General features: G+C 42.7%; 1 protein-coding gene across 1 annotated transcript in view; it reads left to right on the forward strand.

The window, feature by feature from the left end:
* The first annotated feature begins 16,639 nt into the window (after positions 1-16,639).
* TRMT2B (tRNA methyltransferase 2 homolog B) overlaps positions 16,640-21,355 on the forward strand; it is a 117,810-nt gene continuing 113,094 nt past the window's right edge. Inside the window, 2 exon segments of the mRNA XM_072817809.1 lie at positions 16,640-16,761; positions 18,567-18,595. Of these exon segments, the coding sequence (XP_072673910.1) occupies positions 16,640-16,761; positions 18,567-18,595 (151 nt within the window).

Consider the following 21,355-nt stretch of genomic DNA (forward strand, 5'->3'; position numbering starts at 1 on the left):
CCATGGTACCTAGAACAATGCCTTTTGTGCACCAGATCCTAATAAATTTTCCTTGCAAAGAAAACTGATGAATTTATTTTTTAAAATATTTTGCTTATTTATTTATTTACTTATTTGGGGGAAAAAGAGAGAGAGAGAGCATGGTGGGGGAGGGCAGAGGGACAAGCAGACTCCCTGTTAAGCAGGGAGCCCGATGATGTGGGGCTCAATTTCAGAACCCTGAGACTATGACCTGAGTCAAAGACAGATGCTTGATCGACTGAGCCACCCAGGTGCCCCCAAAACTGGTGAATTTAAATGCACTTGTTATTCCTGGGAGTGGTAACACTTTAAGGCTTAGCAATCATTACATCTTATTGCTGAAGTGTTCAGTCTTTTGTGATTATGATTCAACCTATAAATTACTGAGTGCCAACAATGAGCATACAAGTGAGTTAGATACTATAGGAATTTTTTTTTAAGATTTTATTTATTTATTCATGAGAGACAGACAGAGAGAGGCAGAGACATAGGCAGAGGGAGAAGCAGGCTCCATGCAGGAAACCCAATGTGGGACTCCATCCCCAGTCTAGGGATCATGCCCTGAGCCAAAGAAAAATCCTCAAATGCTGAGCCACCCAGGCCTCCTGGCACTATAGGAATTATATGCCATTTTGCTTTCAAATTGCATGATAATGGGAATAATAATATTCATTATAAAATGTACACAATACTGAATAATAATAATAAATATAAGGAAAAAATAACTCTTGCTCCCAATGTGCCGAGATGAACATTTTTATTCTGATTGATCACTATTCTAATTGACCTTTTTCTTAAATATCTCTCTATGTACAAAACATATATAAATTAGTTTTTCAAAATTTGATCCTACTATAGAATCAGTTTTATACCCTGTTTTTTTTCACTTGTTAGCATTTTTTCTGTATCATTAACCTGTCTTCAAAAACACAATCTTGGGCAGCCCGAGTGGCTCAGCGGTAGCACTGCCTTTGGTGCAGGGCATGATCCTGGAGGCCTGGGATCAAGTCCCACGTTGGGCTCCCTGCATGGAGCCTGCTTCTCCCTCTGCCTGTGTCTCTTCCTTTCTCTCTCTCTCTGTGTCTCTCATGAATAAATAAATAAAATCTTAAAAAAAACCCACAATCTTTCCAAAATGATTGTATAATACTTAAGCATCATTTGAATGTATGATGTATAATTCATTTGAGTATTCTATTGCTAGATATTGTTTTCATGGTTTTTGTTTCTGCATAAAAAGGTGCAGTGCACATCCTTGTATATCAATCTTTGTGAAAAATCTTGAATTTTTCCTTAGGATAAATTTCTAGAAGTTGGATGGGTCAAAATTATGAACTTTTTATATATACATATTCATTTTCATACGTATATATTTTACAATAGCTAACATTTACTTATCACCTAGAGGATATCAGACACTTTGTTAAGTCACTTGCATGTATCGTGAGATTAGTATTATTAATTCCCTCCATTTTATGAATGAGAAAATGGAAGAAAGAGTGACGCAGCTCCTCAGTTCCAGAACAGAGCCACTACCTATTGGGGTATTCCACTTAAACCTGTATTATTCCTCCATCTGGTGCTGCCGCTCCTTTAAATCATTTAAAGACATGAATGTTTAAAAGACTCTTGATACATATTACTAATGTGATTTCCAAAAAGGAAATTAACTTTCCCATCAGCAGTATAAAAGTATGTATGCATCTCCACATCTGATCTGCATTGAGAATTTCAGTGTTTTTCATCCTCACCAATTTCATTCATAAAAATTTCTATTTTGTGAATTACTAGTATTAGAACTTTTTTTTAAGATTTTATTTATTTATTCATAGAGTCAGAGAGAGAGAGACAGACAGAGACACAGGCAGAGGGAGAAGCAGGCATCATACAGAGAGCCTGACATGGGACTCGATCCAGGGTCTCCAGGATCAAGCCCTGGGCTGCAGGCGGCGCTAAACCGCTGCGCCACTGGGGCTGCCCTAGAACTTTTTTATATATATTTGTGGATCATACATATAACTTTTGTTTATGTCCTTTTCCATTTTTTAGTATTGGTTGGGGTTTTTTTTTTTTAAGATTTTATTTACTTATTCATGAAAGACACAGAGAGAGAGAGGCAGAGACATAGGCAGAGAGAAGCAGGTTCCATGCAGGGAGCCTGAGACTCGATCCCAGATCTCTAGGATCACACCCTGAGCCAAAGGCAGGCGCCCAACCGCTGAGCCACGCGGGCGTCCCAAGTATTGGTGTTTTTTTGATTGATTTATAAGAGCTCTTTATATCATATCGACAACAATTACGTTTTATTTTTATTTTTTTGAAGGAAACCAGTCGCTTTTTATTTTTTATTTTTATTTTTTTAAAGATTTCATTTATTTATTCATGAGGGACACAGAGAGAGGCAGAGAGACAGGCAGAGAGAGAAGCAGGCTCCATGCAGGGGGTCCGATGTGGGACTCCACCCAGGGACTCCAAAATCACGCCCTGGGCTGAAGGCAGGCGCTCAACCGCTGGAGCCACCCAGACGTCCCTCAATTATGTTTTAAATATCTTTCCCAGTTTGTGTTTGCCAATAAATATGATGGAGTCAAATCTAGCAATACTTGGGACGCCTGGGTGGGTCAGACGCTTAATCGCTGAGCCACGCAGACATCCCTGCTTACACTTTTTAAAGTTGTATTATGTTTTCATTTTTGTTTTACATTTTTTAAAAGATTTTGTTTATTTATTCGTGAGAGACACAGAGAGACAGCGGCAGAGACACAGGCAGAGGGAGAAGCAGGCTCCACGCAAGGAGCCCAACGTGGGACTCGATCCCGGGTCTCCAGGATCAGGACCTGGACTGAAGGTGGCGCTAAACCTCTGAGCCACCCGGGCTGCTCTGTTCTATATTTTTAAGATTTTTATTTTTTTATTCATGAGAGACATAGCGAAAGAGAGAGGGAGAGACATAGGCTGAGGGAGAAGCAGGCTCCATGCAAGAAGCCTGATGTGGGACTCCATCCCGCATCCCGGGATCACGCCCTGGGCCAAAGGTAGATGCTCAACTGCTGAGCCACCCAGGCATCCCTCTTTTTTTTTTTACATTTAATTTGTTGATGAATTCTGTCCTTGTTGGTTTGTGATGCTTCTTTTATTATATATTGGGTTCTTTTTTTTAATATTTTATTTATTTATTCATGAGAGACACACAGAGAGAGAGAGAGAGAGAGAGAGGCCAAGACACAGGCAGAGGGAGAAGCAGGCTCCATGCAGGGAGCCCGACGCAGGACTCGATCCCGTGTCTCCAGAACCAGGCCCTGGGCTGAAGGTGGCATAAACCGCCGAGCCACCCAGGCTGCCCCTATATTGGGTTCTTATCTTTTCATTAGGTCGGTCTCAAGGCTTCTATTCCACTGATTTGTCTGTTGATTCTTGTGGCAATATAATGTTTTAAATATTATTTTTTTAATTAATTAATTAATTTATTTATTATATTTATGATAGTCACAGAGAGAGAGAGGCAGAGACACAGGCAGAGGGAGAAGCAGGCTCCCTGCACTGGGAGCCCGATGTGGGACTCGATCCCGGGTCTCCAGGATCGCGCCCTGGGCCAAAGGCAGGCGCCAAACCGCTGCACCACCCAGGAATCCCTAAATATTATTTTTTAAAAGATTTTATTTATTTATTCATGAGAGACACAGAGAGAGGCAGAGGGAGAAGCAGGCTCCATGTAGGGAGCCTGATGTGGGACTCGATCCCGGGTCTCTAGTATCACTCCCTGAGCTGAAGGCGGCGCTAAACCGCCGCTGAGCCACCCGAGCTGCCCTGTTTTAAATATTATGTATACATTTTAATAACTTATAAGCCGAGTATCCCATCATTATTATTCTTTTTTGAACATTTCTTTGCTATTCTTTGCTATTCCCTCAATTTATTCTTTTAAGTGAACTTAAAATGACTTTATCACAGTAAAATAACTTTGAATCTTGTCTAAATTGAATTAAACATATAATTAATTTTTAAAAGCTATCATGATGGGGAGGTGGGTGAGGGGGATAGGGTAACTGGGTGACAGGGATTAAGGAGAGCACACAATGGGATGAGCACTGGGTGTTATACTTTGCTAGCAAATTGAGTTTAAATAAAAATTTTAAAAAGCTGCATCTTTCAAAATTTAGCTTTCCTATCCAGAAATTGGCATCGATTTCCATTTATTCAAATCCTAGTTGCTGAGAGATATAGAAATATCCTTGTTTTTTTTGTTTTGTTTTGTTTAGAGCATATGCATTTTTAAAAGTTATTTCTAGGGATTCTATGCTATTTTTTGTCATCTTCACAAATGGATTTTTTTCTCCATTATATCTTCTAACTGGTTGTTGCTGACTTAAAGGAAAACTATTGATTGCTATTCAGCCACTTTGTCGAACTCTTTTTCTGAACTCTCTTTTCTGAGTTAAATCTGAGTGTTTCAGTTGATTCCCTTGGGTGTTCTGAGGAGCAACGAACGAAGCAGCTACAAATAATGATGATTTTTGTTTCTTTTCCAATAGTTATACCTCATTCCTTTTTCACATCTTACTGTGTTAGCTACAGGCCAGCTTCTAACGTTTGCTTGGCCTGGGGCAAGAGTACAAATGGAGGCCCACTTACCACATGTCAAGGAACCATGAATTGGAACACAAAGAGAAGCAAGAAAGCCAATGCTTGTTACTACTGGGAAAGGATCATTGTTATGGAAGAATCTATTGCTATTGAGAGAGAAAAGACTTGACAAGTTGATTTATCTTTTCTCTTACTAAGCACTTCTGCTGCTCAAATTCTCCCTGCGCACTAAAGCAGTGTCTGATAGCAGCAGCAGCATAACTGACAACCCTTCATGGGATTCTGATGCATTTGCCTTTTGTTTCCAGTACACAGGGCAAGCAATATGAAGCATTCCCCTTACATTTAAATGATGTTAATTATGAGAGCAGAGTATTAGGGTCATGTGTGTGCCACACTGAGCACTGGACCCCAAGTGACACAAATGCCCCTGTCTTACTTAATAAATTCATTTTTGTATATTTGTAATATGAAGGATCCTCTAAACTGTGGGTGCCAGAGCAGAAGCCCCTCTTGCCCAGGTCTGAGGATAGTACTGGTTACTCAGCACATGTCTAAGCACTTTTATTTTATTATTTTTTAAAGATTTTATTTATTTATTCATGAGAGACAGAGAGAGAAAGAGAGAGAGAGAGAGAGAGGCAGAGACACAGCAGAGAGAGAAGCAGGCTCCATTGAGGGAGCTTGACATGGGACTCCATCCAGGGACTCAAGGATCACGCCCTGGGCCGAAGGCAGATGCTCAACCTCTGAGCCACCAAGGCGTCCCTCTAAGCACTTTTAAATGGCAGCCACCTAGCTTTGTCTTCAATCCTAGTAAGAATGCTTTTAGTAATACAGAGTTATCATTTACTGAGGGCTTACCCTGTGTCAAATGCCATTATAAGTGCTTTACATACATTATCTCATTCATTCCTTACAGCAACACCCCAAAATAGGAACTATCATTAGGCTTTGTTTCGCTAAGTAACTTTTTTTTAAGATTTTATTTATTTATTCATAGGCACAGAGAGAAAGGGGCAGAGACACAGACAGAGGGAGAAGCAGGCTCTATGCAGGGAGCCTGATGTAGGACTGGATCCCAGGTCTCCAGGGTCACACCCCAGGCTGCAGGCTGCGCCAAACCGCTGTGCCACCAGGGCTGCCCTGTTTTGCTAAGTAACTTGCTCAAAGTCACATGTCTGTATGTTACTGAGCTGGGATTTAAAACCAGGTATGAAAAAAAAAAAACAGGTATGTCTGGAAAAAGTCCATTTTATTAACTGTTACATTACACTAACTTCTATTTTGTCATTTATAATAATATTAGCTGTTTGTTTCAGATGAGTCTTTAACTTTATTTGGCTCTGGAGGCAAAATAGAATACTGGATTTTTATTTATTTATTTTTTAAAGATTTTAATTTATTTATTCATGAGAGACACAGAGAGAGATCCCGAATACTCTCAGGGACACAGGGATCCCGAATACTGGATTTTTAAACCTGAACTTGAGAGATGCCTGGGTGACTCAGTGGTTGAGTGTCTGCCTTCAGCTCAGGTTGTGATCCTGAGGTCCTGACATCCAGTCCCTCATCAGGCTCTCGGCAGGGAGTCTGCTTCTCCCTTTGCCTGTGTCTCTGCCTCTCTCTGTATATCTCTCATGAATAAATAAATAAAATCTTAAAAAAAGAGTCTCTTAAAAAATAAATAAATAAACTTGAACTTGAAACTGAACTGAGATCCAGTGCCTGGTTCCTAAAGAGGTGACCCTCCTTGTTGTCTCTTGGGGCATGAGAAATTCTATTCATTTTTTAAAAAAGATTTATTTACTACTTTTTAGAGAGAAAGAGGGGGACAGAGGGAGAGGGAGAGAGAATCTCCAGCATACTCCCTGTGGAATGTGGAGCCCAACGTGGGGCTCCATCCCAGGATCCTGAGATTATGATCTGAGCCAAAACTGAGAGTCAGATGCTCAACTGACCAAGCCACCCAAGCGCCACAAGAAATTGTATTCTTGATCCATACCATTCTGTACATCCTATCATTTGCATATTTGCAGGTTTCTGCTCCAATTGTAGAGGTCTCTGGTTAGTGACTACACCAGAGGTCACAAACTTATATGCCTACAGAAGGTGAAGAGTTCATGTAAATGTGTAAATCCCATGAAGTATTAGGCAACAGATACTAAATTTTTTGTATAGTGATCCCTGAATGCTCTTAAAATTCTGGGGTAACTGCTAATGAGGCCACCATCTATGTACACTACAGATCATCCTTCATTCTGAAATGATCAAAATTTTGTTGATTTTCAGTGTGGTCTGAGAACCCCAACTGCTATAGTATTTCCTTTAGGTACTTTGTCAGCTTGTCTGGTAGAGTATCAATGTTACTTTGTTTCTGGCTCGCTTTTACTTGTTGTCTTATTCAAAGAAACATCATTTCCCTTCTTTGTTATGGGAGAGGTTTTCTGTGACATGTACAAGGTAGATATTCTGCAAACTTATTTGCCTTGTCATAGTCGTTCCATAGTGGTCCCAAAATACTGTGAGATTCTCAGTAGAGTGGGTATAACACCCATATCTTCCATAGGGTCATAACTTCATGACTTGCTCTGTAGGCTGCAGTAAGATGCCCTCATGTTATCACTATCTATCACATGTGGAGCAATCACTCTGTGCTAGGTATTGTATAATTACAGGACATTATGTACATACATCAGCCCATTCGAGCTTCAAGACATCCCTGGGAAACAAGTCCAATGAGTTCTATTATAAAAGATCTATCTATCTATTTTTACAGATGGGAAAATTGAAGCTCAAAGAGGTTAGGCTATATGCCCAAGGTAATCTCATGAGTGGTAGAGCTCAAAATAGAGTATGCCTAACTGCAGAGCCTACTTTTTGGGCCACTATTGGTTTTTAACCTTGGCTGGCATTAGAATCAACTGGAGGGACCCTGGGTGGCTCAATGGTTGAGCATTTGTCTTTGGCCCAGGGCATGATCTTGGAGTCCCGGGATGGAGTCCTGCATCGGGCTCCCTGCATGGAGCCTGCTTCTCTCTCTACTTCTCTCCGTGTCTCTCATGAATAAATGGATGAAATCTTTAAAAAAATAGAATCAACTGGAAATTTCTTTTTTAGGTCATAGAAGCAGGGCCCATCTGCAGAGATTCTGATTTAATTGGTCTGGGGTGGAGTCCCCAGCACAGGTATTTTTAGAAAGCTTTTCAAGTGACTTCCAATGTGCAGCCATACTAATGAACACTGGACTCTGGTCCTCAAAACTCAGTGACCTCAACTGTATCTCAGGGAAACACAAGGTGGGCAAAGAGTGAAAAGTGAAAAGAGAAACAAGGTTATAGTGGGGTGAGTGCTTTTGTTTACCATAGGTGACATATGTTCTTTATAAGGTAGGTGTGAACAACAAGCTCTGAGGACAGCTTGCACAGTAATGGCTCTTTCCTCAGCTTCACAAGTAGTGCTAATTGAGGTCCTCTACCGCATTGGACTGAATGTGTCAGTTATATCAAAATCCCAACTACCAGGGAACTATACTTGACAAATACTGCTCTTCAATTTTAACTTTTAGTTACTTACAAAAGAGAACCAGCTGTGGGGACCAAGTTAGAAACTGAGCCTAACCCAGCATGTGTCCATTTCCAGAAATACCGTGTTCTGTGAGCACAGCCTATGCACTGTGTTCTTTCCTGGGGTGGAATCTCCTGTCTGGTCTTCCTGGAGAGGCAGAGACTGTGACTGGAACCTGAGTTCAAAACATCCGCAGGGTCCCTGAGCACTGAACCATGAGGAGAGTGCAACCTTTCTGCCTGTCATTATAGCTGGAGGCTCCTCTGTCCTTGATGGAAGCCAATAGAGTACAGAGTACAGGTCCTCTGCTCCAGCAACAACAGCATCACTTGGGAACTTGTTAGAAATGCAAATTTTCTGGCCCTATCCTATACCCACTGAATCAGAAACTCTGGAAAGGAGCCCCAGCAATCTGTTCTATCAAGTCCTCGAGGGAATTTTGATGCACACTAAAATTTGAGAACCACTGATGAAAAGCTAAAAGATTAAACGTGGAGACATGGACATCAGACAGCTGAATTCAAGTTCTGATTCCACCAGTGACTGTGTGACCTTGGGCAAGTTATTGATCTCTCACTAAATGTCAGTTACCTCATCTGTAAAATACAGCTACCAATTTTCTTATCTGTAAAATAGTACCTACATGGGATAATGCACATCGAGCACCAAGCACAGTATGAGGCACAAAATAAGGATTCAATACATGTTGAATATGCATTGTCATCATTATCATTATTATTAATTATTATTATGAGAGTTGTTCTGGATAATCACTTTCATTTCCAACATAATTGGATTCCTTTGGAAAAGATCTTAGCTACAAGATCAGAAACTAAACAGTATCTTAAACAACTTAGTGGGGGCAGGGCAGAAAGTATTTCATTTATGTTTCTTCCCAGAATCATGGCACATGAAAGCATAGGGGAGCATCTTAAAAACAATCTAGTCCTACCATTCCATTCAAACTGAGAATGGGTCTTAAAAGAAATCCAGGTGTACAGCATCAGGAACAGAAAGTAGAGATGAGTGCCATTCTTGTTAAAGATTTGCAGGTGATGGTGATTTGGAGGGGATTGAAACTGTAGATTCTCGGTTGTAGAATTTGTGCCCTTGGGCTGAGTACCAGGCATGAAGCAGAGGCTCGTGTACTGATGGTATCCAATGTGGAGCAGGACATGGGATAGATGTCTCCATGTTATTTCTCTACGTCTAACTCTAAGGGAAGAGATGCCAGTGTTGGAATGCTATTAATATTAAACTGCAAATGTCAACACTATTAAAAGCAAGGGTTGGGACTTCATTAAGTAAGAAAATGAACATCAGCACCAGCCATGCAGATGTGAAGTAGTAAATATCTGTGTTACCCTAGAAACCAGAACATAAAGGTAGCTAGGTAGTTTGGTGACAGTTTCCAGGGTAATTCCTCCCACATACAACATGAGAGCTTCCCTATTATGTTAATTCTTTCTCTGCATGCCCACTGGACCCTCACTGAATATTCCACTATCATCTCTCTCAAAAAACTCCCTTTCTGATGATTTCCCTATTTTTGTAAGCGTCAATGCCATTCTCCTAAGTACTCTCTTCAAAAACCCTTGATATTGATCAGTGAACTGAAGGGTCCCAAACGTAATACGTATCTCCAAACCTAAGAGATACAGTTTAGAAAAAATTAGAAACATAGATCAGGAAATGATAGACTCCTCAATTGAAAAAAAAATGTTTTAAAAAGCTCACAGTGAATGAAACTAGCCATCTGTGACTCTTCCCTGAAGCAACTTCTTGTAAATATAATCTGTAGATATACTGCAGATGAGATTAAGATGCTTCCCAATATCTCACTTGGGAGCTACCAACCTAGAATGTAATTCATGTAAGATGAGCTGTTACCTTGGCAACTGTGACATGAGGCTAGGAGGCAGGTAATATTGTAATGACAGAAAATTCTGGTAAGCAGTTAGAGGTGATGGAAAAAAAGAACAGTGGAGAGTGAGTGTTTACCCAACACTGTTCAAGTAACAAGAACATCGGTCTGGTAGGCATGTTACAATTAACCCAAAGAGCTCTCTCAAATCCTTTCATCTCTGTTTAAATTTCAAGTGACCTTCTGATTGCTAGTTTGGTTTCTTCAGTCCATGAATAGCTGGTAGGTATGATCCTAGGTAGGAGATGAGAATATTTCAGTCACTAGAAACTGGCTTGTAAGCCAGTATCCTATAAATCTGCTTCGTGTTAAGTTAGTCCCTTGGAATCTAAATCACTTCCACAGGAACTGATAAAATCTGGTTCTCAGTTTCACTGAGACTAAGGAGGTTCTCAGTTTCAGTCTGGACTAAGGGGGCTTTACCAAGATACGCCAATTCACATTTCTTCTCTGATATTTTATTATTTTTCCTTAACATCAATGTAATGGCTGCCCATTGTAAAAAATTTTTTTTTGAAAAGTACAAAAATGAAAAAGAAGCTGACAAATGAATCATTCTTAAGCTTGCTATCTAGAGGCAACAACTATAAACAGTTGGTGTATTGCCTTCCAATGCATTTTTTGCTTTACACATATAGGATCATACTGAATGCATAATTCTTTATCCTGCCTTTTGCATTTCGGGTGCCTTCCACACATATTTCCATGTCATTACAAACTTTTCAAAGACACAATTTTAAGTTAAAATTTTACTCAAGTGTAACATACATTCAGAAAAGTGCACATATCAAGAGTTCAGATTGCTAAATTTTCGTAGTGAACACGCCTCCATAACCAGCACCCAGATGAAAAAATAGAATATTATCAGCACCTCAGAAGCCCCCTCATTCGCCCTGCCAGCCACTCCCCACATCCCAAAGATAATGCTATTCTGACTTCTTTCTGTTGTTGTTTTTTTAAGATTTTACAGAGAGAGAGAGAGAGAGAGCGTGCACACAAGCAGGGGCCCTGCAGGCAGAGGGAGAAGCAGACCTCCCCACAGAGTGGGGAGCCAGATGTGGGGCTCCATCCCAGGACCTTGGGATCATGGCTTGTGCCCAAGCAGATGCCCAACCAACTGAGCCACCCAGGTGCCCTGCCATTCTGATTTCTTTTTCTTTTTCTTTTTTTTTTAAAGATTTATTTTTTATTTATTTATTTATTTATTTATTTATTTATTTATTTATTTATTTATTTATTTATTTATTTATGATAGACACAGAGAGAGGCAGAGACACAGGCAGAGGGAGAAGCAGGCTCCATGCCAGGAGCCCGATGCGGGACTCCATCCCAGGACTCCAGGATTGCGCCCTGGGCGAAAGGCAGGCGTCAAACCGCTGATTCACCCAGGGATCCCTTCTTTTTGTTTTTCAAAGATTTATCCATTTATTCATGAGAGACACAGAAAGTGAGAGGCAGACACAGGCAGAGGGAGAAGCACACTCCCCACAGGGAGCCCAACAGGGCCAGATCGTGGGATGACGCCCCAAGCCAAAGGCAGATGCTCAATGCTCAACTCCTGAGCCACCCAGGTGTCCCTCTCATTTCTAACACCACACTATGAGTGTCATTTTTAGTGTCTCTGCAATGGTCTATGGATAGATCATATTTTATGTAATCATTCCCTATTTTTCTAATGTTGGATCTTTTTTTTTTAAAGATTTTAATTGTTTATTAATGAGAAACACACACACACACACACAGAGAGAGAGAGAGAGGCAGAGACACAGGCAGAGGGAGAAGCAGGTTCCATGCAAGGAGCCCCACGTGGGACTCTCGATCACAGGTCTCCAGGATCAGATCCTGGGCTGAAGGTGGCACTAAACCGTAGAGCCACTGGGCCTATCCAGATCTTATTTTTTTTAAAAAGATTTTATTTATTTATTCATAAATAAATAGACACACAGAGACACACAGAGAGACAGAGATATAGGCAGAGGGAGAAGCAGGCTCCATGCAGGGAGCTGGATGTGGGACTCTGGGATCACGCCCTGAGCCAAAGGCAGATGCTCAAACTGTTGAGCCACCCAGGTGTCCCCTAATGTTGGATATTAAAGATGCTTTTTTATTCTTAACTGTAAGACCCTTTGAGTGTATACCTTTGTTTGCATTTCCATCTCCTTAGAATAGAATTCTAGGCGTGGCATTTTGGGGGCAAATGGTGTGATATTTTAAAAGATTCTTTTTTTTTTTTTTTTTAAATTTTAAAAGATTCTTGATTCTGGGCAGCCCCAGTGGCACAGTGGTTTAGCGCCGCCTGCAGCCAAGCGTGATCCTGGAGACCTGGAATCGAGTCCCACATCAGGCTCCTTGTATGGACCCCGCTTCTCCCTCTGCCTGTGTCTCTGCCTCTCTCTCTCTCTCTCTCTCTCTCTCTCTCTCTCTGTGCCTCTATGAATAAATAAAATCTTAAAAAAAAAGATTCTTGATTCTAATAACTTTCCAGGAACTTTATATCAATTTACAATCTCACTGGCAATGTGTGAGAGCATCTGTCTAATTGTCCATGGTCTACTCTGAGGAATAACAGATCTTTTTAAATCTTTGCCAATTGATATACTTTGCATGTTCTGTCATTACTAGTGAGGTAGAACAAAGCACTTTTTGACCAGTTTTGTTTCTTTTCCTGTGAATTACCTCTTCAAATCTTTGCCAAGGTCTCTATTAGGATCACTGTGTCTTTCTTACTCTTTGCCATACTTGCCTATCTTTTTCTGTTCATTGTGTATTATTTGTTAATTATATCTTTGTCATATAGAAATTCTTGAGGTTCACATAGTAAACTCTACCTACTTGGTGTTTTTTTTTTTCCTACTGGTTTTCAGTTTAGAAAGTCCTCCTATGTCCAAATCGCAGACGCATAATTATCTATATTCTATTTTATGGCTTTTATGATTTGATTTTTTTGAACTTTCAACTAATCATCTGGTATTTCAGTTGCTGCATGATGGTAGGACAAATTTTAATGGACATCACTACCAGTGCTTGTTAGAAATCCAAATATTTCTGAGTCCTTTCTCCCTGAGATTTTTATTCTGTAGGAATGGGGTGGGGCTCAGGAACCTGCATTTGTTACAATCACCCCAGCTGATTCCATTGCAGATGGGCCCTTGTCTACATTTTGAAAAATTCTTTTTATTTATTTATTTATTTATTTATTTATTTATTTATTTATTCATGAGAGACAGAGAGAGAGAGAGAGAGGCAGAGACACAGGCAGAGGGAGAAGCAGGCTTCATTCAGGGAGCCTGATGTGGAACTCGATCCCAGGACTCCAGGATCACACCCTGGGCCAAAGGCAGGCACTAAACCGCTGAGCCACCCAGGGATCCCCTCTTTTTTTTTTTTTTTTTTAAAGATTTTACTTATTTGGTTGAGGGAAAGAGAGAGAACGTGCACTCACAAACATGAACAGGGGGAGGGGCAAAGGGAGAGGGAGAAGCAGGTTCCCTGCTGAGCAGGAAGCCTGATGCAGGGCTGGATCCCAGGATCCTGAGATCATAACCTGAGGCAAATGTAGATGCTTAATCATCTGAGCCACCCAGGCACACCACACATTTTGAGAAATTCTTACACAACGCAGTGTAAGTGATTTTAATGCATGCTACTTCCGGGGTGCCTGGGTGGCTCAGTCTATTAAGCATCGGCCTTCAGGTCATGATCCCAGGGTCTTAGGTTGGAGTTCTAAGACTCTGATTCCCACCCAGTGGGGAGTCCGCTCCTCCCTCTCCATTTGCTCCTCCCCCAGCTTGCACCCTGCTGTCTCTCAAATAAATAAATCTTTTTAAAAATATATGTTAGGGACACCTGGGTTGCTCAGTGGTTGAGCCTCTGCCTTTGGCTCAGGTGGTGATCCTTGGGTCCTGGGATGGAGTCCTGCATTAGGCTCCCACGGGGAGCCTGCTTCTCTCTCTGCCTATCTTTCTGCCTCTCTCTCTGGGTCTCTCATGAATAAATAATAAAATCTTTTAAAAATTTATTCATGGGAGACAGAGATAAAGAGAGGCAGAGGGAGAAACAGGCTCTATGCAGGGAGCCTGACATGGGACCTGATCCCAGGTCTCCAGGATCATGCCCTGGGCCAAAGGCAGCACTCAATCGCTGAGCCACCCAGGGATCCCCAAAATAAAAATAAAATCTTAAAAATATTCATGTTATTTCTGAAAGCTAATGCTGTAGTGCCCAGAGAAATTTTCTCTGGACCAAAGTGAGAATGACAAATTTCTAGAAACTTCACTGTGTTGTAATTTGGTTTGCTGATAATAAAGTTAGGCAAAGGTTATCTTGATTTCAGCTCTTATTTAATTTAACAATATTGCTTGTCACCCATGACATGTCCATTTATTGACTTTTCCAGTTGAAGAATATCCATAACATGGGATATTTCTTACCCCTCTTACAAATGTGATGATTTCTCTTTTATAGAAAAGCATGCTTTATCAGATTAAATAAATATGAAAGGGTTATATTACTCAGCCATTAGAAACGACAAATACCCACCATTTGCTTCGACGTGGTTGGAACTGGAGGGTATTATGCTAAGTGAAATAAGTCAATCGGAGAAGGACAAACATTATATGGTCTCATTCATTTGCGGAATATAAAAAAATAGTGAAAGGGAATAAAGGGGAAAGGAGTAAAAATGAGTGGGAAATATCAGAAAGGGAGACAGAACATGAGAGACTCCTAACTCTGGGAAACGAACTAGGGGTGGTAGAAAGGGAGGTGGGCGGGGGGGTGGGGGTGACTGGGTGACGGGCACTGAGGGGGGCACTTGATGGGATGAGCTCTAGGTGTTATTCTATATGTTGGCAAATTGAACACCAATAAAAAATAAATTTATAAAAAAATGAAAGGGTTAATGGTTAAATAATTATATTATAGCTTCCTTAATTTCTTTTCTCTCTTTGCCCCTTAGGGTTCTGCCTTCTCAAATGACAGACTTGCTTTAAAGGAGTTCACTGAAAAAAAAATAAAATAAAGGAGTTCACTGGATGCTCAGAATGGGTGGGGGTGGGGGTGGGGGTGGGGATGGGGGTGAGTGAAAATATTCCCTTTCCCTTTCAAAGTAGACAAGGGGAGGATTCAATTCAATTTATCAAATATTCATCAAGCTCCTATTAGGGCTCTGTGCTAGGCACAACAGTGAGTGCCAACATGAGAAATGATAATGGAGCAGGAGGGCATGGGAAGGAGAAGAAAGGGAAGAAGAGGTGAAGAAAGGAATAGAGCTGGCTACCTGCGTAAAAGGGACTAAAAGGAGAGAAAGGGAGAAGAAAATCAAAGGTGCATTCTCCAGCCTGGTATTATTTGGTAGCAATGTGCAAGCCTAGAAACCTGAAACAATGACTTGAGTTCAAATAGTGATAAAGAACCATTAGAGTGGTTAGAAAAGGCCATAAATTGAGTCAAGCATATACCTGCTCAGGCCTTTGGAATGGGAAGTAAAAGATGTCTCTTTTTTTAAAGGGTCTGTAACCATGTATGTGCAGGCTTGTATACACACACAGTATGTAAAATTATTTTTGGATGATAATAGCTAACATGGAGTCTGTGCTTACTCTGTTCTAAGTACTTTGCATATATTAACTTATTTACTGGTGAAGTAGGTGCAATTATTATGGACATTTTTTCAGATGAGGAAACTGAGGCTCTGAGCAATTAAGTAATTTGCCCATGTTCACACAGCTTATAACTGGCAGGTCTGGACTTTGAACTTTGGTCTGGCTGTTACTTGAGGTACTAGTCAGGCTTACCTTTTTTTTTTTTTAAGATTTTATTTATTCATTCATGAGAGACACAGACATGGACAGGGAGAGAAGCAGGCTCCCTGCGGGAAACCCGATGGGGGACTTATCCCTGGACCCCCGGGATCACGACTTGAGCCAAAGGCAGACGCTCAACCACTGAGCCACCTCGGTGCCCTGGCCAGGTTTAACTTACTGCTGTACTCACTAGGGCTATGGCATTGCCTTGCGCATAATAGGCATGTTATGCTTTGAATATATGTAAATAATTGAAATGTTGGCTATAGAGGGCTTTCCACTAAAGCCCACTTACTATTAAATATAAAAACTACGTGTCATTAAATGTAAATTTACTTTGCTGTAAATTTTAATAAAAACCTGTGTGTGCAACGTTCTCGCTCTCTTTTTTTTTTTTTTTTTTAAAGATTTTATTTAGGCAACCTGGGTGGCTCAACGGTTTAGTTCCGCCTTCAGCCCAGGGTGTGATCCTGGAGACCTAGGATCGAGTCCCGCGTAGGGCTCCCTGCATGGAGCCTGCTTCTCCCTCTGCCTGTGTCTCTGCCTCTCTTTCTGTGTCTCTCATGAGTAAATGAATAGAATTTTATTATTATTATTATTTTATTTATTTTTTAAATTCTATTCATTTACTCATGAGAGACACAGAGAGAGAGACAGAGACAGGAGGAGCAGGCTCTAGTGTTGGGCTGGCTGAGAGACAGGGGCACCCAAAATGGCGGACATCTCAAATTGGGTCAAAATGGCTGATCTTCCCGCCAAAGCAGCCATGACCACCAACCACATCATCTCCAGTAATCGAAGTCGAGACGGGAAACCGAAACTTTCCATCCAGGACTTTCCAGCCAGGGACCACCCCCCATCGTCCGTGCTATCCCCACCCCCAGCCAATCACCTAGGGCCACGGTGTTCCCTTCCTAATTTGGCAAGGGACCCACCCGGATCCAGACCGGAACCAATAAGGCTTAAAAGCCCCGCGCGACTTCCCTGACTCCGGCCACCTCTCCCAGTCACGGAACCTCGCCCGGGAGTGCTCCCCATTAAAGGCACTCTCGAACCTATGGTCTGGCTCTGCTGTTTTTTTTTTTTTTTTAATCTCTCCGCCGTTCATTTTGGAAAAAACCTAACACTATGCAAGGAGCCCGATGTGGGACTTGATCCTGGAAATTCGGGATCTGGCCCTGAGTCCAAGGCAGACGCTCAACCGCTTTGCCACCCGGGCGTCCCTACTTCAACGTTCTCTTACTCATTTGGTTGGGTTCCTGAACCCTCTAAAAATTAAAGGAATCGCTGAATCTCTTCCAGGAGTTAGTAAATGAATTAATGGTATCTGATATATTTTTGGAGTAGTGTTGGTGTGTTCGTGGGGTCCGAAGTCCAGGGCCGAGAAAGAATTCTTGAGATGTCTTCAGTAGAAAAAGGTGATTTTATTAAAGCATGGGGACAGGACCGGTGGGCAGTAAGAGCTGCTGCCCCCACTGGGATTGTGAGGAGCAGCTAATTATATACTTTGGGACTGGGGGAAGTAAAAGATAAGAGAAGTTGCACAGGATTTTCATATGCTAAAGAAGACTCACAGGATACTGGAGGCCTTGCTATTGTCAAACTGAGGTTGTTTTTCCCTCTATCAAGGCATAACACAGTTGGGGGCTTCCTGGAGAAAGGTTATACTCTCTGCCTGCCTCAAGTACTTTTTTTAAAAGATTTTATTTATTTATTCGTGAGAGACACAGAGAGGGCATTGACACAGGCGACGGGGGAAGCAGGCTCCATGCAGGGAGCCCGATGTGGGACTCGATCCCAGGACTCCAGGATCATGCCCTGAGCCAAAGGCCGACGCTCAACCACTGAGCCACCCAGGCGTCCCCCTCAAGTATTTGTTAATGGACTGCAGGTTACAAGGACATTTAATTTTATGTACGTTTCATTCTGCCTTTGTTTCCCACATCAGTTATCTAGCCTCCTTCTGTCTTTTGAAGTTGAAAAACAATTCTTGCCCTGAGGACTTAGTAGCCCTGCGTGGGATCCACTTAAGGAACTAGCTTTACCTTGCAAGAACAGAACACTTTTTTGAAGCAATATAAAATAGAGGAGAGAACGAATGCCTGGAAAACCCTAGGGCCCCAAATAAGGCCGACTAAAAGGTTTGAAGAAACCACCCCACCCTTCACCTCCTAATCTTTCAACCCATCATGGATCTGAGCTTATAGTTTTGGTTGAGTAGAATTGCAAGCCCCCCCACCCCCGCCCCGAGATGGGTAGCACTCTTAACCTGCGGTTCAAATTCCTTTGTGATGTTTGAGGCTGGTCCAGACCCACCAATGGGACGGGGAGAAGAGCAAGCGGTGGGCGGGGGCGCTGGCAGGGGAGGAGAGGGAGCCTTGGGGAGAAACCTGGGGGAGGCAGGGCTGAGGGCATAGGGCGTTGAGTGATTTTTGAGGAAAGGCTCTAGAGAAGCGCCGCGTTAAAGTAGGGAGGAGGGCCCCCCGAAACTGGCTGCCCCGGGGCAGGGCCGGTTGACCCGCGCCTGGGAGGAGCCCCGCGTCCCGTCGCGCCGACCCTGGGCTGGCTGCGTGTGCGTCGGGAGTCGAGCCGCCGTACGCACCAGGAAGTGACTCCCAGCGGCAGAGATCCAGGCTGTCCGCTGGCTTTTTCGTTTGCCGCCTCAGGTTTGTAGGAGGATTTGTTGGTTACAAAGGTATGGGGGTTACGTGGAGAGCCTGATGGAAAGCCTGATGGAACCCTAACTGTAGAAGAGCGCTTCGTGAGCCAATCTGCCCATGGGGCGGGGAATTGAGAGGCGGGCGGAGGTGGGGACGCAGACGGGACCTATGCTGGCTGTTCAAGGTTGCGGCCAGCCCTGCGGCCGCCTGTTCTGTGACCTTAGCCCTCCCTTGGCCCAAACTCCGTGATAGTCTTTCCTACAGACACGGTGGGTGGAACTTGCCCGAAGAAGAGGGGTGTGGAGGGGCTGGTGAAGGGGTCTGGTGGGGGAAGGACCGGATTGAACGTGCATTGCTGGAAGGACGCAGCAATACACCCCTATGTCCATCTCGTTTAGCTGAGAACCGTGTGTGGGGCCAGCCTAACTGAAGGAAATGTAAACAGAGTGTAAGCAGGACCCTTGTCTGTGGGTAAGTTTTTTCCTCCAAGAAGCTTCTTGGCCCCACCCGGATCAGACCTACCAAATAAGTCTGAGATTGGAACCTCTGAGCATTTCACGCAGGTTAGCTATTCCATCCTAGAGACTTAGTCTACCCTCCTATCTGGCAGCTCTGGACTCTTGAGTCCCCTTCTGATTAATTCCTGAGGCAAAAACTGAGCAGATGTCACACTTTTTTTTTTATCCTGAGCATTTATTTAAAATAGGAACACGTGGGATCCCTGACCTGGGTGGCTCAGCGGTTTAGCGCCCGCCTTTGGCCCAGGGCGCGATCCTGGAGACCCGGGATCGAATTCCACATCGGGCTCCCGGTGCATGGAGCCTGCTTCTCCCTCTGCCTGTGTCTCTGTCTCTCTCTCTGTGACTATCATAAATAAAAAATAAAATAGGAACACCTTTGAAAAGAAACTAGTCTTTTCTGTGGGCAGATGCCCCCTCTGACATCAAGAAACAAACATAATTCACTTTGGTATTGTTATGCTGCCTTGAAAAATATATTTTACTACAGAAATTACTAAATATGATGAAAGAGTCTTTACCAGGAGAGATGACTGGTTGCAATAGTACAGTGCTACTTTATTTATTTTTAAATTTATTTTTTTAAAAATACATATATTTTTACTTATTCATGACAGACAGAGAGGCAGAGACACAGGCAGAGGGAGAAGCAGACTCCATGCAGGGAGCCCGACATGGGACTGGATCCCAGGTCTCCAGGATCACACCCTGGGGCAAAGGTGGTGCTAAACCGCTGAGCCACCCAGGCGTCCCCTTTTTAAAGATTTTATTCCTTCATGAGAGACACAGAGAGAGAGGCAGAGGGAGAAGCAGGCTGCCCATGGGGAGCCTGATGCAGGACTTGATCCCAGCACCTGAGCCAAAGGCAGACACTCAACCACTAAGCCACACAGGTGCCCAGTACAGCCCTATTTTAGATGATATCTGATAATTTAGAGGAAGAAACCTAGATGCACAAGAGCCCACTGCTGGGGTACAGGGCAAGTGGAGCATAGTCGTGGTGGTATTCATCAGTGAGAGGACCTACACACTCAAATCTGAATGTTATGGGGTATGGTTAGCTGTCTTCAATCCTCAGTTCCCCTGTCCCTCCTCTGCCACTCCTAATTGGGCCTGCAGCTTCCTTAATCCTCTGTCACCTGGAGGGACTGGGCTTTTCTGGACCAGAAGGACTCCCTCCCCCTGCAGCCTACCCCCACTCTACCCTTTCCTTATTCTTTGTCTCCTACCTCTTCACTCATTTCCTCTCTCTAGCTTTGGCTTTTCTTCATATCAAATACATACTTTTAATTCACTTTAGGAAAATGTTTATCACAGATCACACACTTTTTTAAAAAAATATTTTATTCATGAGAGACAGGCAGAGACACACGCAGAGGGAGAAGCAGGCTCCATGCAGGAAGCCCGAGGCAGGACTTGATCCCGCGACTCCAGGATCACGACTCCAGGATCACGCCCCTGGCCGAAGGCAGGCGCTAAACTGCTGAGCCACCCAGGTATCCCCACACACTTTTAATAATATTAATAGGGTCCAGGCAGGCCTTAAGCTCACCGCAGCCTAGCAGGCACTAATGCAGAATGTTATGAAAGTTCTTTTGTTTGTATTTTTTTAAGTTTCCTTAAAAAATACTTGACAGCACATAATTTTACTTAACATCACTCACATGCTTTATTACATCCCACCAGTTTTGCAGGTCAGACATGTTGAGGCATGAAGAAATCAAGTATGGGGCAGCCTGGGTGGCTCAGCGGTTTAGTGCCGCCTTTGGCCTGGGGTGTGATCCTGGAGACCTGGGATCGAGTCCCATGACGGGCTCCCTGCATGGAGCCTGCTTCTCCCTCTGCCTGTGTCTCTGCCTCTCTCTCTGTGTCTCTCATGAATAAATAAATAAAATATTAAAAAAAGAAATCAAGTGATATACTTTGAATTAGAGCCTAAGGCAGGGCAGTGAAACATGTCCATTGCCTGCTGTGTTAGGTACCATCCTGAGCACTTCGAATATATGAGCTTCTTTAATTCTTAGCACAACCCTGAAAGGTAGGTGTTCCTAGTCCTGATTTTATAGATGATGACACATTTGCTTAAGTAACTTGCTCACAGTCATAGCTAGTGAGCAGCAGAGCTGAGATCAAAATATGACTCCAAAGCCCATGTTCTTAATAATTTGCCTTTTCCTGGGAGTTGTGTGGAGGGTGCTATCAATATAAACACCTGAACTTTGGGACAGCTTAAATCTGTTTTGTTAGAAATTTGAAGTTCCCCTGAAATGCTTCCAT

Source organism: Canis lupus, chromosome X (assembly GCF_048164855.1).
Source record: "Canis lupus baileyi chromosome X, mCanLup2.hap1, whole genome shotgun sequence".
Classification (NCBI taxonomy): domain Eukaryota; kingdom Metazoa; phylum Chordata; class Mammalia; order Carnivora; family Canidae; genus Canis; species Canis lupus.